General features: G+C 47.7%; 1 protein-coding gene across 2 annotated transcripts in view; it reads left to right on the forward strand.

Moving 5' to 3' along the window:
• The window catches only part of vcanb (versican b), a 33,002-nt gene that overhangs the window by 11,397 nt on the left and 8,001 nt on the right, over positions 1-13,604 (forward strand). Inside the window, exons 7-11 of one of the 2 annotated variants that reach the window (XM_036967200.2) lie at positions 4,274-5,254; positions 9,665-9,843; positions 10,020-11,490; positions 11,646-11,759; positions 11,859-11,972. In XM_036967200.2, the coding sequence (XP_036823095.2) occupies positions 4,274-5,254; positions 9,665-9,843; positions 10,020-11,490; positions 11,646-11,759; positions 11,859-11,972 (2,859 nt within the window). The remainder of the gene's footprint in view (positions 1-4,273; positions 5,255-9,664; positions 9,844-10,019; positions 11,491-11,645; positions 11,760-11,858; positions 11,973-13,604) is intronic. The other variant, XM_036967201.2, reaches the window with a different exon arrangement.

A 13,604-nucleotide genomic window follows, 5' to 3' on the forward strand; every position in this document is an offset into this window, starting at 1 on the left:
CCTCTACCTTACTGCAGTCTGCAACCTCTCCTTCCTCCCTCTACCTTACTGCAGTCTGCAACCTGTCCTTCCTCCCTCTACCTTACTGCAGTCTGCAACCTCTCCTTCCTCCCTCTACCTTACTGCAACCTCTCCTTCCTCCCCATACCTTACTGCAGTCTGCAACCTGCCCTTCCTCCCTCTACCTTACTGCAGTCTGCAACCTCTCCTTCCTCCCTCTTCTTTACTGCAGTCTGCAACCTCTCCTTCCTCCCTCTACCTTACTGCAGTCTGCAACCTCTCATTACTCTCTACCTTACTGCAGTCTGCAACCTCTCATTACTCTCTACCTTACTGCAGTCTGCAACCTCTCATAACTCTCTACCTTACTGCAGTCTGCAACCTCTCATTACTCTCTACCTCACTGCAGTCTGCAACCTCTCCTTCCTCCCTCTACCTTACTGCAGTCTGCAACCTCTCCTGCCCCCCTCTACCTTACTGCAGTCTGCAACCTCTCCTTCCTCCCTCTACCTTACTGCAGTCTGCAATCTCTCCTTCTTCTCTCTACCTTACTGCAGTCTGCAACCTCTCCGTCTTCTCTCTACCTTACTGCAGTCTGCAACCCCTCCTTCCTCCCTTTACCTTACTGCAGTCTGCAACCTCTCCTTCCTCCCCCTATCTTACTGCAGTCTGCAACCTCTCCTTCCTCCCCATACCTTACTGCAGTCTGCAACCTCTCCTTCCTCCCTCTACCTTACTGCAGTCTGCAACCTGTCCTTCCTCCCCATACCTTACTGCAGTCTGCAACCTCTCCTTCCTCCCTCTACCTTACTGCAACCTCTCCTTCCTCCCTCTACCTTACTGCAGTCTGCAACCTCTCATTACTCTCTACCTTACTGCAGTCTGCAACCTCTCATTACTCTCTACCTTACTGCAGTCTGCAACCTCTCATTACTCTCTACCTTACTGCAGTCAGCAACCTCTCCTTCCTCCCTCTACCTTACTGCAGTCTGCAACCTCACATTACTCTCCACCTTACTGCAGTCTGCAACCTCTCATTCCTCCCTCTACCTTACTGCAGTCTGCAATCTCTCCTGCCCCCCTCTACCTTACTGCAGTCTGCAACCTCTCCTTCCTCCCTCTTCCTTACTGCAGTCTGCAATCTCTCCTTCTTCTCTCTACCTTACTGCAGTCTGCAACCTCTCCTTCCTCCCCCTTCTCACTGCAGTCTGCAACCTCTCCTTCCTCCCTCTACCTTACTGCAGTCTGCAACCTCTCCTTCCCCCCTCTACCTTACTGCAGTCTGCAACCTCTCCTTCCTCCCTCTACCTTACTGCAGTCTGCAACCTCTCCTTCCTCCCTCTACTTTACTGCAGTCTGCAACCTCTCCTTCCTCCCCATACCTTACTGCAGTCTGCAACCTCTCCTTCCTCCCTCTACCTTACTGCAGTCTGCAACCTCTCCTTCCTCCCTCTACTTTACTGCAGTCTGCAACCTCTCCTTCCTCCCCATACCTTACTGCAGTCTGCAACCTCTCCTTCCTCCCTCTACCTTACTGCAGTCTGCAACCTCTTTATCCTCTCTCAACCTTCCGGTTTCCAACTTCACGACTGACATAACCCAATGTCTTCCACATGGTTGGCCCATTCTTTCAGGGTCAGGGCTTAGGACTGGATCCCGGCTCGAAACATGGCTCTGATTTGGTGGGTCATTAGACAACGATAACTCTAGGGGGGCTCACAGCAGAGACTCAGTGACAGTTAGGAAACCAAATCAGTTCATAGTGTGGGGTTGCAAGGGGAAGGAGAATGAGTTCTACAGAGAACCAGCGCCCTGTTTAACTCCACCGTGCTGAAGAATAGCCTCCCGCTCGCTCCTCTCTCTTCTGTTCCTCCCGTTTATGAGCCTGTGTGTGTGTGTATTTTTTTGTTTTTTTTTACTAGGGGAAAACCCAACTCATGCTATCTACACGGCAAGAAGCACAGAGAGAAACAGGACAGGTCCCTAATGCATTACAGCGGGCCCCTTCCCAGAGAGAGAGGGGAACATGAGAGAAAGAGGGAGGGCAAGTCTTGCTTGCCCAAGAGTATCATTCTCATCATGATCATCATTATCAGATTATCAGTATCAATTTACACACTTGCAACCCTCTTTTTGCAGACACTAAATATTCTGTTGCAATCTAGTTGTTTCTAAAAGACCATTTGATGAAATCCATAACATAATGCACATGAAACGGTAGCGTCTCCGACTGTGTGTGGCTGATTCATACAGCTCAGAAACTATATGTGAGCTGGGTCTTGCATTTAGCCTATAGGGCATGCGGGCTAATGCATAGTGGAAGTGACATGGCTAACGGGACTCGGGACAGACTGCAGGCCAGCCAGATGGCCTGGCCCAGCCAAACACGTGACATCAGACCAGGGCTGGAGATGGAGCTAGCTTGGCTGGGCTGGATGCTGGACTGTCCACGTCCCCTCACAGTTTGAGTGAGCAGGTGAACTCTCCCTGAGTGTCTTTGCTCAGAGTCCTGCCAGCTATACACACCTCCAACACACAGAGAGAGAGAGAGGGGGATGGAGTGAGAGGTGGAGAATGGGGGTGAAAGAGAGAGTGAGAAGCAGAGTGAGAGAGGGGGAAAGATAAGTGGCCAAAGAAAGGGAGGAAAAGAGAGAGAGGGAGTGTGGGAGAGAGGAAGGGGTGGGGGGGGGGGGCATCCAACATTTTGAGAGGTGGGGGCTAAAAAAGAATATATACATTAAAACATAATTATGACATGACAGTATGTCGGTAAGGTTAACGTGCATGCGTCAGCTGTCCATGAGACAAGCAGCGAGCACGTTACACAGGTGCATTGTGGTTGTGTGGATGTGGGCGACACAGAGAGGGATGTTATGACTTTGCATGTATGTAGGCCTTCCCTTTTCCACTGATGGTAAAGGGTTACTAGAGGAAAAAAGAGACGTGTTGCTATTTTCCACAGGAGGAAAAAAGAGACATGTTGCTATTTTCTACAGGAGGAAAAAAGAGACATGTTGCTATTTTCTACAGGAGGAAAAAAGAGACATGTTGCTATTTTCTACAAGAGGAAAAAAGAGACATGTTGCTATTTTCTACAGGAGGAAAAAGGAGACATGTTGCTATTTTCTACAGGAGGAAAAAGAGACATGTTGCTATTTTCTACAGGAGGAAAAAAGAGACATGTTGCTATTTTCTACAAGAGGAAAAAAGAGACATGTTGCTATTTTCTACAGGAGGAAAAAAGAGACATGTTGCTATTTTCTACAGGAGGAAAAAAGAGACATGTTGCTATTTTCTACAGGAGGAAAAAAGAGACATGTTGCTATTTTCTACAGGAGGAAAAAAGAGACATGTTGCTATTTTCTACAAGAGGAAAAAAGAGACATGTTGCTATTTTCTACAGGAGGAAAAAGGAGACATGTTGCTATTTTCTACAGGAGGAAAAAGAGACATGTTGCTATTTTCTACAGGAGGAAAAAAGAGACATGTTGCTATTTTCTACAAGAGGAAAAAAGAGACATGTTGCTATTTTCTACAGGAGGAAAAAAGAGACATGTTGCTATTTTCTACAGGAGGAAAAAAGAGACATGTTGCTATTTTCTACAGGAGGAAAAAGGAGACATGTTGCTATTTTCTACAGGAGGAAAAAAGAGACATGTTGCTATTTTCTACAGGAGGAAAAAGAGACATGTTGCCTAAAGATGTGCGCCAGTGTTGGAACATAGCAGGTTGTGCGTAGCCAAAATAAACGTTTCAGCACATCTAGGTGTGTGTTTGCGGGTGTGTGTGTATGCATACACGCTTATGCCAGGGGAAAAGGGAGGTCGGAGGTTTACAGTTGGCCTAAAACAACCATTTTCAACACAGTTCACACGCCATGCAGTCTAAAAATACAGACCTCCTGGCAGAGAGAGAAAGAGAGACATTCTGACAGACTTACCCCCGCTGGCACTGACACTTAATGATTCTTAACGGCTGACGTCGCTCTTTTAAAAAATGTAACTCTCTGGGTTTGATGTCCTTTTACAGCCTGCTGCTGTGAGCTGACGCCGTTCGGATTCTGACAACACCATGTTTAGCGTTCCCCCGATGGCATTCAGTTTCTCCGTTGTCTTCGATTTATTATGGCACTGCATGTTCATTCGTCTTTCTATTTGCCTCGGAGTACACGACTGTACCTTGACTGTGATCTCAGGTGATGTAATCTCAGAGACCACCTCATAGCAGCAACGTGAAACGTTTTGTGCTAAACCCCTCCTCTCTGTCTCTGCAGGTAAGGAACCAGAGATCCCCCCTCCTGGACCTGTGACGACCACGCATGCTCGCAGGATAGACACGGCCACAGACGAACCTCCCACTACCTACCACGCAGGCGGACCAAACCTTACAGGCTCAACTCCCGCAGACAGAGCTGACCGCACAGCTGCAGACAAACCACACCAAACAACTGGCCAAGACAGAAGTGAGCATACAGGTGGACCACACGATACCGCTTATACAGGCACAGTCCGACATTACACTGCCACAGACGGAACACACTCCGCCAAAGACGAGCATCGTACCACTGACCGCGAGACGACAGGCAAAGACAGAACTACCCAGGTAGGAGACAGAACGACAGACCAAAAGACAGACTTCTCTGTTGGTACCACTCAGTTCCCTGAGTACGATGGGGAGGACTTTGTCCCAGACCTAACCAAGGTAGAGTCATTGCCCCCCATGGGTGATCCCCTGCTCCCCCTACAGCTGCCCCCTCTTCCCACCATCCGTTCCCAGCCCACCCGCCCCCAACTAGACATCAACCAGGGGGGAGACAAGGAAGAGGGGGAGGTTCAGACAGGCTCAGGCAGGGGGGAGAGCAGTGGGAGTGGGGAGGGGAGCAGTAGTGATGGGGAGAGTGAGGGGGATGACCGGGGAGTGATGACTCCCACACAGGGCTTCACGGCAGACACAGGACTGGGGTCGGACCCCTCACGCCCAGGACAACCAGGGTACCCAGGACATCCAAAGGGGTATCCAGGGTTGGTCACCCCAGAGCATGGCCCATCTGGTGGGGACAAAGTGACAGGACAGCAGCCTGCTGTGGTCTACAAGGGGGAGGAGGGCAAGAGCTCTAGTACAACAACCCACAGCCAACCAGGAGCCACGGAATCATACGGCATGGACACATCGGTGGCTATCCATGAGGAGGCCTCACCCACCAAACCACCAATCCACCTCATCATCGTCGACGTGCACGACCGGAACCAATCAGGTGAGAGTTTACAGTCGACTCCGATGACAAGGTAATGTTCCATTTAATAATACACAACCAAACAAACTCTTATCTCAACACTGCTAACTATGTGTATGTGGACATAACACCTCTGTTTCCAGGTATGTTCTCATGATTGTATCGCCAAACTATGAACCGTCTCAGCCACCTTGTGAAGTGACTGTAATAAGTCCTGTTTTATAAACTGGGTGGTTTGAGCCCTGAATGCTGATTGGCTGACAGCCATAATATATCAGACCATATACCATGGGAATGACAAAATATTTATTTTTACTGCTTTAATTACATTGGTAACCAGTTTATAATAGCAATAAGGCACCTCGGGGGTTTGGGATATATGGCCAATAAACCACGGCTAAGGGCTGTATCCAGGCACTCCGCGTTGCGTCGTGGATAAAAACAGCCCCCATATACCACACCTCCTCTGGCCTTATTGCTTAAGTATAACATTATGAGTCTCTGTGGGCGCCTGCGTGTGCTGAAGGACTCTGTACTCTCTGGGCTTCAGAGTGAGCTGCTTGTAGTGACGCTCTGTCGGATCTCGACAGATGTCCAGTGTAGGAATGGTCAGTCAAAGATAGTAGCATGGAAAGAGAGTATACAGTACACATGGCTAAAGAGTGTGTGTGTGTGGGGCATGGACAGGAAGGAGACAGTGACCACCTATTAACCAGGCTACTGCTGGACAACTGTGTCCTAAAACTGACCTGATGCATCTCCATAATATATGCATATCTCCATTATTAAAAGAGATTTCCAGCCTTGGCTGCTGTAGGAGTTCAGTATCTGTGGGAACATTTTAGATTTAGGAATGACCTAACTTAGCTGTGTTTCTCTCTGTGTGTGTGCATGCGTGGGTGGGTGGGTGGGTGGGCGTTATGGCGGGCCTTAGAGGGCCTACCATACCTCCTTGCCCATCCAAATAAAATATTGCTATATTTATAACTTATTTGACCAACACACGGCCAACAGAAAGATGCATCAATCTCATGAAAGCATCTGAGCGAGCGAGTGAAACGGCGCCCCTCTGTCCCAGTATGTGTAGACCACGTATCTGATCATGTCTGCACCATTTCTGGCCAGACAGCATCAGATACATGGGCCACATATAGAAGGGCCCTGTTTCGCTTGCTTGGGTGCTTTCTCCAGTGGTATGCTTAGTTTCAACAGAGAGGAAGAGGTGAAGCAAGAGGGCTCACTTTCACCAAATTCCGTCCAGTTAAAGCCCAATGCGTTTCTATGGGAGTAACATGCTTGTCGCCTGCCTTCCCGCCTTTGGGACCAAAGACTCCCATTGTTTAGGGCGGAGACATGAGCATCTCGTCAGTATATACAGGATCTTTGGTTTCAGCCAAAGGAAATTGGCGGGTGCAGTGCACTGTTAGGATGTTGGATTGCCCTGAAGTAAATGTATGTTTCGCCAAAATGTTATCATTTCTCCTGTGTAAATAAACCCATTCAAAATACATACCCAATTTTTAAATTGTTTTAATTTGAAGATAGAATGGAATGCAGACAGGAGCAGTAGGTAGATTGTGATTTAAAGAACCAGAATTTTCAGCAGGATATTTTCTACTGCTTTTATTTCCCCCCCGGCTTTAGGCCTATGTATTTGACTTAATTAACGATGGAAGTTATACGCCTACTGCTGAATCTCTTGAGTTCTGTGCTCTCATTTCTTTCGCCGCCAACGGATCACAGTGTGTCAATGGTCCATGTGATAGAGGCTAGTGGCTCTGCGCAAAGTCCAATTTTTTACTTCAGATTTTTAGGATTTAACCAGGTGACAATGATTTTTGAGAAACGAAAACGTTATTATTGAAATTCAACCGTTCCAATAAAAAGCACATGTCGAAATAATCAGAATTGGCAGATGGGTAGAAATGGTAGGATAAATTGTGAGCTTCCCCAAACTTGAATCCCACAAGCTGCCTGTGGACGTGGAAATCAAAGGCCCGTCCAACTGATTATTTCTGCCTCCGGGTCTGCTGTGTGTGCCTGACTGAGGATCACCTCCGGGTCTGCTGTGTGTGCCTGCTTTGCGTGCTTCCAGTGATGTCTTAAGGAAATCTCTGTCCTGACTGAGGATCACCTCTGGGTCCTTTCCAGCTGTTTGTTGTCTTGGTTTAATAGAGAAGTTGTGTCGTTATCATCTCTGTCCATTTGCAACCAGTTTACATGGAAGCACACCCGCAGGTTCTGCACAACCAGATGTGGACACACGGTAACTCATTTTTCGTTTTGTAGCTCGGCAGTTACTTTTCCGCGAGGGCGGGAGAGAGAAAGAGCGGCACACGTGACCCTGAGGTCAAATGGCAGAGCCTCTCTCAGATCAGTCAGCGTTGTAATCACTCTCAACTAATTGCTCCCTCGGTCTGCTCCCTTCATCGACCCTCTAACATTCCCATCTCTCCCTTCATTCCTTCCCAACATTACACCGCACCCCAAGCCTCTCCCCTTTTTCTCTTTTAATGTGTGTGAGTCTACCAGCTCCGCTACCCGATCCAAGCCATAACGTTTATGAATGGCTATTGTTTATTATTAAAGGGACATATTGTATATTGGATCCTGTATTGGGTCATATTTCAACCAGTAACTCAATAAGAGTTTAGTTCCTCAGTGGGTTATACTTCCACAATTTCTACACAAGTAAAGGGAATTGAGACATTGAAATATGGAGTATTACAGATGGGTCTTAATTTCATCACCCTTTTGTTGCTAAGAATTGTCCTGCACAGCAGGGAATGCCAACTTCTAGTGTATTTGAGTTTTAAAGGGTTCTAAAGTTTGTAATTGTGACATTTCAGACTTGATTTGCCCGAACGAAAAACTTATCAACCCCTACTAAAATGCCCATTAATTATAAGTCACATAATAATTCACATTTCCTGTTGCAGCAGGATTATTCTCCTGTTGTAGCAAACTAGCTCAAATTAAGATCCTACATCTGTGTAGTTAAATCGTCCTGTTTGGCATATAGTAGATATAGTAGACATATAGCAGAATGTATCTGATCAGTATCTGATTCAGGGTCACGGAGGGACGGACACCTCTTTAGGTTGGGTTTGGGTTTTATTAACATGGTTAAGTATGACGAATACACACACACACACGCACGCACGCACGCACGCACGCACACGCGCACACGCACACACGCACGCACGCACGCACGCACGCACACACACACACACACACACACACACACACACACACACACACACACACACACACACACACACACACACACACACACACACGCTCATTCAACGGCAGATTAAAAGTTTACCATCTCACATGGTTTTATTTGTCCCCAGAGACATAACTAACCTCAGGTTTAGTGCTACCCTGTCCAAATGTGCTTCCCCTTGCACCCGTTCCCGCGATATAGGTTCCATGTGTACCATAAAGACCTAATGAAGACACAAACCTGCATTGTTCAAATAATGCTTCTGGCTCTCATTGAACCAGTCATAAGCCAACACACAGCATACACTATTAAGTCTTTGTGGATAGTATAACAGCATATTGGCATATTGCAATGCTGAAACAATTATCATTTATCAACCATGTGCATTAGAGTTTCACTGTGGTGTGTTTCTGGTAGACCTGAATCTGTAGGATTTGCAGGTCATTATGTTCACACACACACACACACACACACACAGCCTTGTACAGCTAACCTTGTGGGGACACACAATTCAGTCCCGTTCAAAATCCCTAACCTTAAACCTAACCTTAACTCTAACCCTAAACTGAACCCTAGCTCCTAACCCTAAAACTAACCCTAACTCCTAACCTTAAACCTAACCTTAACTCTAACCCTAAACTGAACCCTAGCTCCTAACCCTAAAACTAACCCTAACTCCTAACCTTAAACCTAACCTTAACTCTAACCCTAAACTGAACCCTAGCTCCTAACCCTAAAACTAACCCTAACTCCTAACCTTAAACCTAACCTTAACTCTAACCCTAAACTGAACCCTAGCTCCTAACCCTAAAACTAACCCTAACTCCTAACCTTAAACCTAACCTTAACTCTAACCCTAAACTGAACCCTAGCTCCTAACCCTAAAACTAACCCTAACTCCTAACCCTAAACCTAACCTTAACTCTAACCCTAAACTGAACCCTAGCTCCTAACCCTAAAACTAACCCTAACTCCTAACCTTAAACGTAATTCTAACCCTAACACAAATTATAATCTCAACCACAAACACCCTAGAAATAATGTCCCCAGTTTTTTTCTTCCGTTTACTATTCTTGCGGGGACTGCTGGTCCCCGCAAGAATAGTTAAACACGTCCACACACACACAGACACACAGACAGACAGACACCCTCACTGTTTATCTCACCTCCCTACTCTCCCTGTGTTGTTCCTGTGTTTCCAGTGGACCACATCCTGCAGATTATGGGACACCCTTTAGGGGGTAATGGAGATTTCCAGTCCCCTCTCATCCCAGCCTTCCCAGTTACCCAGAGTGAGGCCATTCGCGGCAGTGAGGACTCTGACGGCATGCATCCCATCCCTTTTCCCCCAATGCTCAGCTTCATCAACGGGAAACACCAGGTCAGATTTACTGTGGCTGTCTGGATGTGTGAGAGGTGTTTAGCCTCTCTTTCAAGGACAATGGAAGTAGAAAAAGCCTAATTGAGATGGGTTGCATGAAGTGATACGACAATAACAACAATAAATATTCATTCATTCATTAATTTACTCATTCATCCATTCATCCATTCATTCAGCAGGAGGCTAGAGGAGACCAGTTTGAGATGGCCACACCAGTCTATGGTGAACTGGGAGGAGAGATGGAGCAAGGAGAGGTGAAAAGCCCCACTCCCTTTGACTATGACTCCATCCATACTGGAGAGACCAGTTCTACAGACACAGACGGAGATACAAACAGACACACAGCGAAAGACACGGACAGAGGCACAGGCAGAGACAGGACAGGAAAGACGGAGAGCTCCAATGGAACAACCCCTAATTCCCAACACACATCCCCAGTCTCTTCCCCAGTCTCAGCCTCATCCTCTGGTTCCCCCCATACTTCCCCAGATGGCGTCTCGCCTGACGAGGACATGGAAGGGTCAGGCGGCCGTACCCAGGAGGGCTCAGCAGAATACACCCGACCCACCCCCGCCTCAGACAGCCAATCAGCCGTGGTCACAGACGAGACGGAGATTGGAGGGGCGGAGAGTGTCACACACGCCCCGTCTCATACACACTCTGCTCACACTAAGGACACAAACACTATTGATACTTACACCAAGGACACACACACTCCATCACACGCACACTCTACTCACACTAAGGACACAAACACTATTGATACTGACACCAAGGACACGCACACTACATCACAGACAGAGGCAGGAGACTTCGAGGGGTCTTCATCGGCAGAAGAGGAAGGCTCGGCACAGGAGGTGTACCCACCTGAAGACCCCAGATACACTAGCCCCGGCGGTCCTGGAGCCATCCAAGCTCCCCCGGTGGGGCCTGGGGTTGAGGGACAGGTGACTGTTACACCCAAACCAGAAGTCAGACCAGGAACCATGCCAACCCAGGCAGGAGAGACTGTAGGAGACCACCCTGGACATCACACAGACTCTTCTACACAGCACAGAGACCACTCCCGCCAACCTGCCACACAGGAGAAAGATCTCTCCACTCATACTAAAGCTCAGACCAGACACCCCGCTACAGATGGGAAGGACCAAACCAATCAGCATAACACACACGATAGGAATCACTCCACAGACACTCAGGATCGATCCATGTACCCCCCTACACAAACCACCCAGCGTCCAACACACGTTAGGGATCCCACCAAGAACCAGACCACATACCACAGAGATCACTCCACCCACACTAAGGATCAAACCAAACAGCCCTCTCACCCTAGATTCCCCCCCACCCACCATAAAAACCAAACCAGTCACTCTACCACAGATCAGAAGACCCCACAGCACCTGAACCAAACACACACACCCCCTGCACACCCCTCCACTCCACCTCCCTCCCGCCCCATCCCCGACTGGGCCCTGACCCCCCAGACCCCCCGGCCTGAGGGGGAGGAGTTTGTGGATTATGACCGGGCGATTGGTCCTCCTCTGCTGGAGGCCGGCCCCCATGCTCCTAAAGAACCTCAGTCCACATACCAACCTGAAACAGGAACTGACTACTACATCGTGGACCAGACTGTCGATGTCAGAGGTAGGTGTAAATCTCAGAGTCTATTCAGTGGTTTAACAATGGGTTGGTGACGTCATCACGGCCGCTGTCATCTCTGCTCTCATGGTTGTTGTTGAATGATGATAATGATGTTGTTGATGACGACGATGAGGATGATATATGTGTGTGTGTCTCAGGACTGCAGCAGTGCACAGTGAATGTGTGTTTGAACAAAGCGTCCTGCTACCAGAGAGGCAGAACCAGCATCTGTGTGTGTCCAACTGGATACACTGGACAGCGCTGCGAGACAGGTACACACACACACACACACACACACACACACACACACACACACACACACACACACACACACACAAGCAGATATCATATTGTCTCTGTTATTTGTGTAGATGTTGATGAATGCCAGTCCAACCCATGTCGTAATGGAGCCACCTGTATGGACGGAGTCAACTCCTTCACCTGTTTGTGTCTACCCAGCTACACAGGAGGGCTCTGTGAACAAGGTAGGTAACCACCCACACACACACACACACACACACACACACACACACACACACACACACACACACACACACACACACACACACACACACACACTCACACCTGTGCAGCTGCTTTAAAAACCTAATCAAGGCTTTTACAAAAAAGAGACAGCCCTTCAAGCCAACTCACAGTTCTGTCCAAATGTGGTAAATCATTCCGTGGAATAGTGGAACTGCCAGCTCTTGGTCACATCTGTCTACCGACTACATTCTCTGGTTCAGACTGGGAAACCAATGTGACTACAGCTGTATCTGATGGGAACACCCACCACACACACACACACACACACACACACACACACACACACACACACACACACACACACACACACACAGTGAGTCATGTCTCTGCTCCCTGCGTATCCCCTGAAACTGGGCGTTAAGATCTACAGTCCACACTTGATTAGTTCCAGGTCCACTGCCAGTATTTCTACTACTCAACAACTAACCTACACACACATTGGCTCACGTGCACACACACTTACTGTACATGCATTGTGCACATTCACATTCTTACTGTCTGAACAGTGCATATATGCAAATGTCATGCAAAACAAAATGTGTTTGTGCTTAGCGAGGGAAGAGTGTATGATAAGTTAATACGCTAATGAAGTTTGCTGCTGATAGACAGCCTGAGGTCCTGGGTAAAGAGTTCATAACCCCCCACCTAACACACACCACACACACACCACACACACACACACACACACACACACACACACACACACACACACACACACACTCTCTCTGTCTCTCTCTCTCTCCGTCGCTCTCTGTCTCTCTCTCCCTCTCTCTCTCTATTTCTCTCTCTCTCTGTCTCTCTCTCTCTCCGTCGCTCTCTGTCTCTCTCTCCCTCTCTCTCTCTATTTCTCTCTCTCTCTGTCTCTCTCTCTCTGTCTACCAGTCTTGATTGAGCCCTTTATAAGGTTAAATACAATATGTTTTGTATGTTTCTCTAGTCATTCCAACCCATTATAATCAATGACATCGCAAAGACCTGCTTATTCAGCCTGTATGGTATGAATGGGACTGGTCATTCCCTAGCGATGAATATAACATCAATTCTTGTGGGAAACAAGCATAACATACTCAAGAAATTAAAATAGTTTTTTACAGATTGGCATTCGCCATATCAATTGTCTCATCAATACATTTTTCGTAACCTATTGAACTTCAACATTCCAGAGTAGAACACACAGAAGAAACTTCCAGAATGACGGAACTACTCTAAACAACTATTCAGACTTGTTGTTTTACAAGAACAGTGTACCAGGGATTCATGTTGTGAATGGTCACCTCATCCAAGCCAGCAGTGCGCCGGATCATGGCGTTCTGACGTACACTTCACGGCCAAAAGTTTGTGGACACCTTCTTGTCGCACATCTCATTCCAAAATCATGGCCGTTGATATGGAGTTGGTCCCCCCCCCCTTTGCTGCTATAACAGCCTCCACTCTTCTGGGAAGGCTTTTCAGTAGATGCTGGGACTTGTTTCCATTCAGCCATAAGAGCATCAGTGAGGTCGCACACTGATGTTGGGCGATTAGGCCTGGCTCACAGTCGGCGTTCCAATTCATCCCCAAGAAGGGGTTGA

This window comes from Oncorhynchus mykiss, chromosome 29, assembly GCF_057628025.1.
Source record: "Oncorhynchus mykiss isolate SJ-2025 chromosome 29, ASM5762802v1, whole genome shotgun sequence".
In the NCBI taxonomy this organism is placed as follows: domain Eukaryota; kingdom Metazoa; phylum Chordata; class Actinopteri; order Salmoniformes; family Salmonidae; genus Oncorhynchus; species Oncorhynchus mykiss.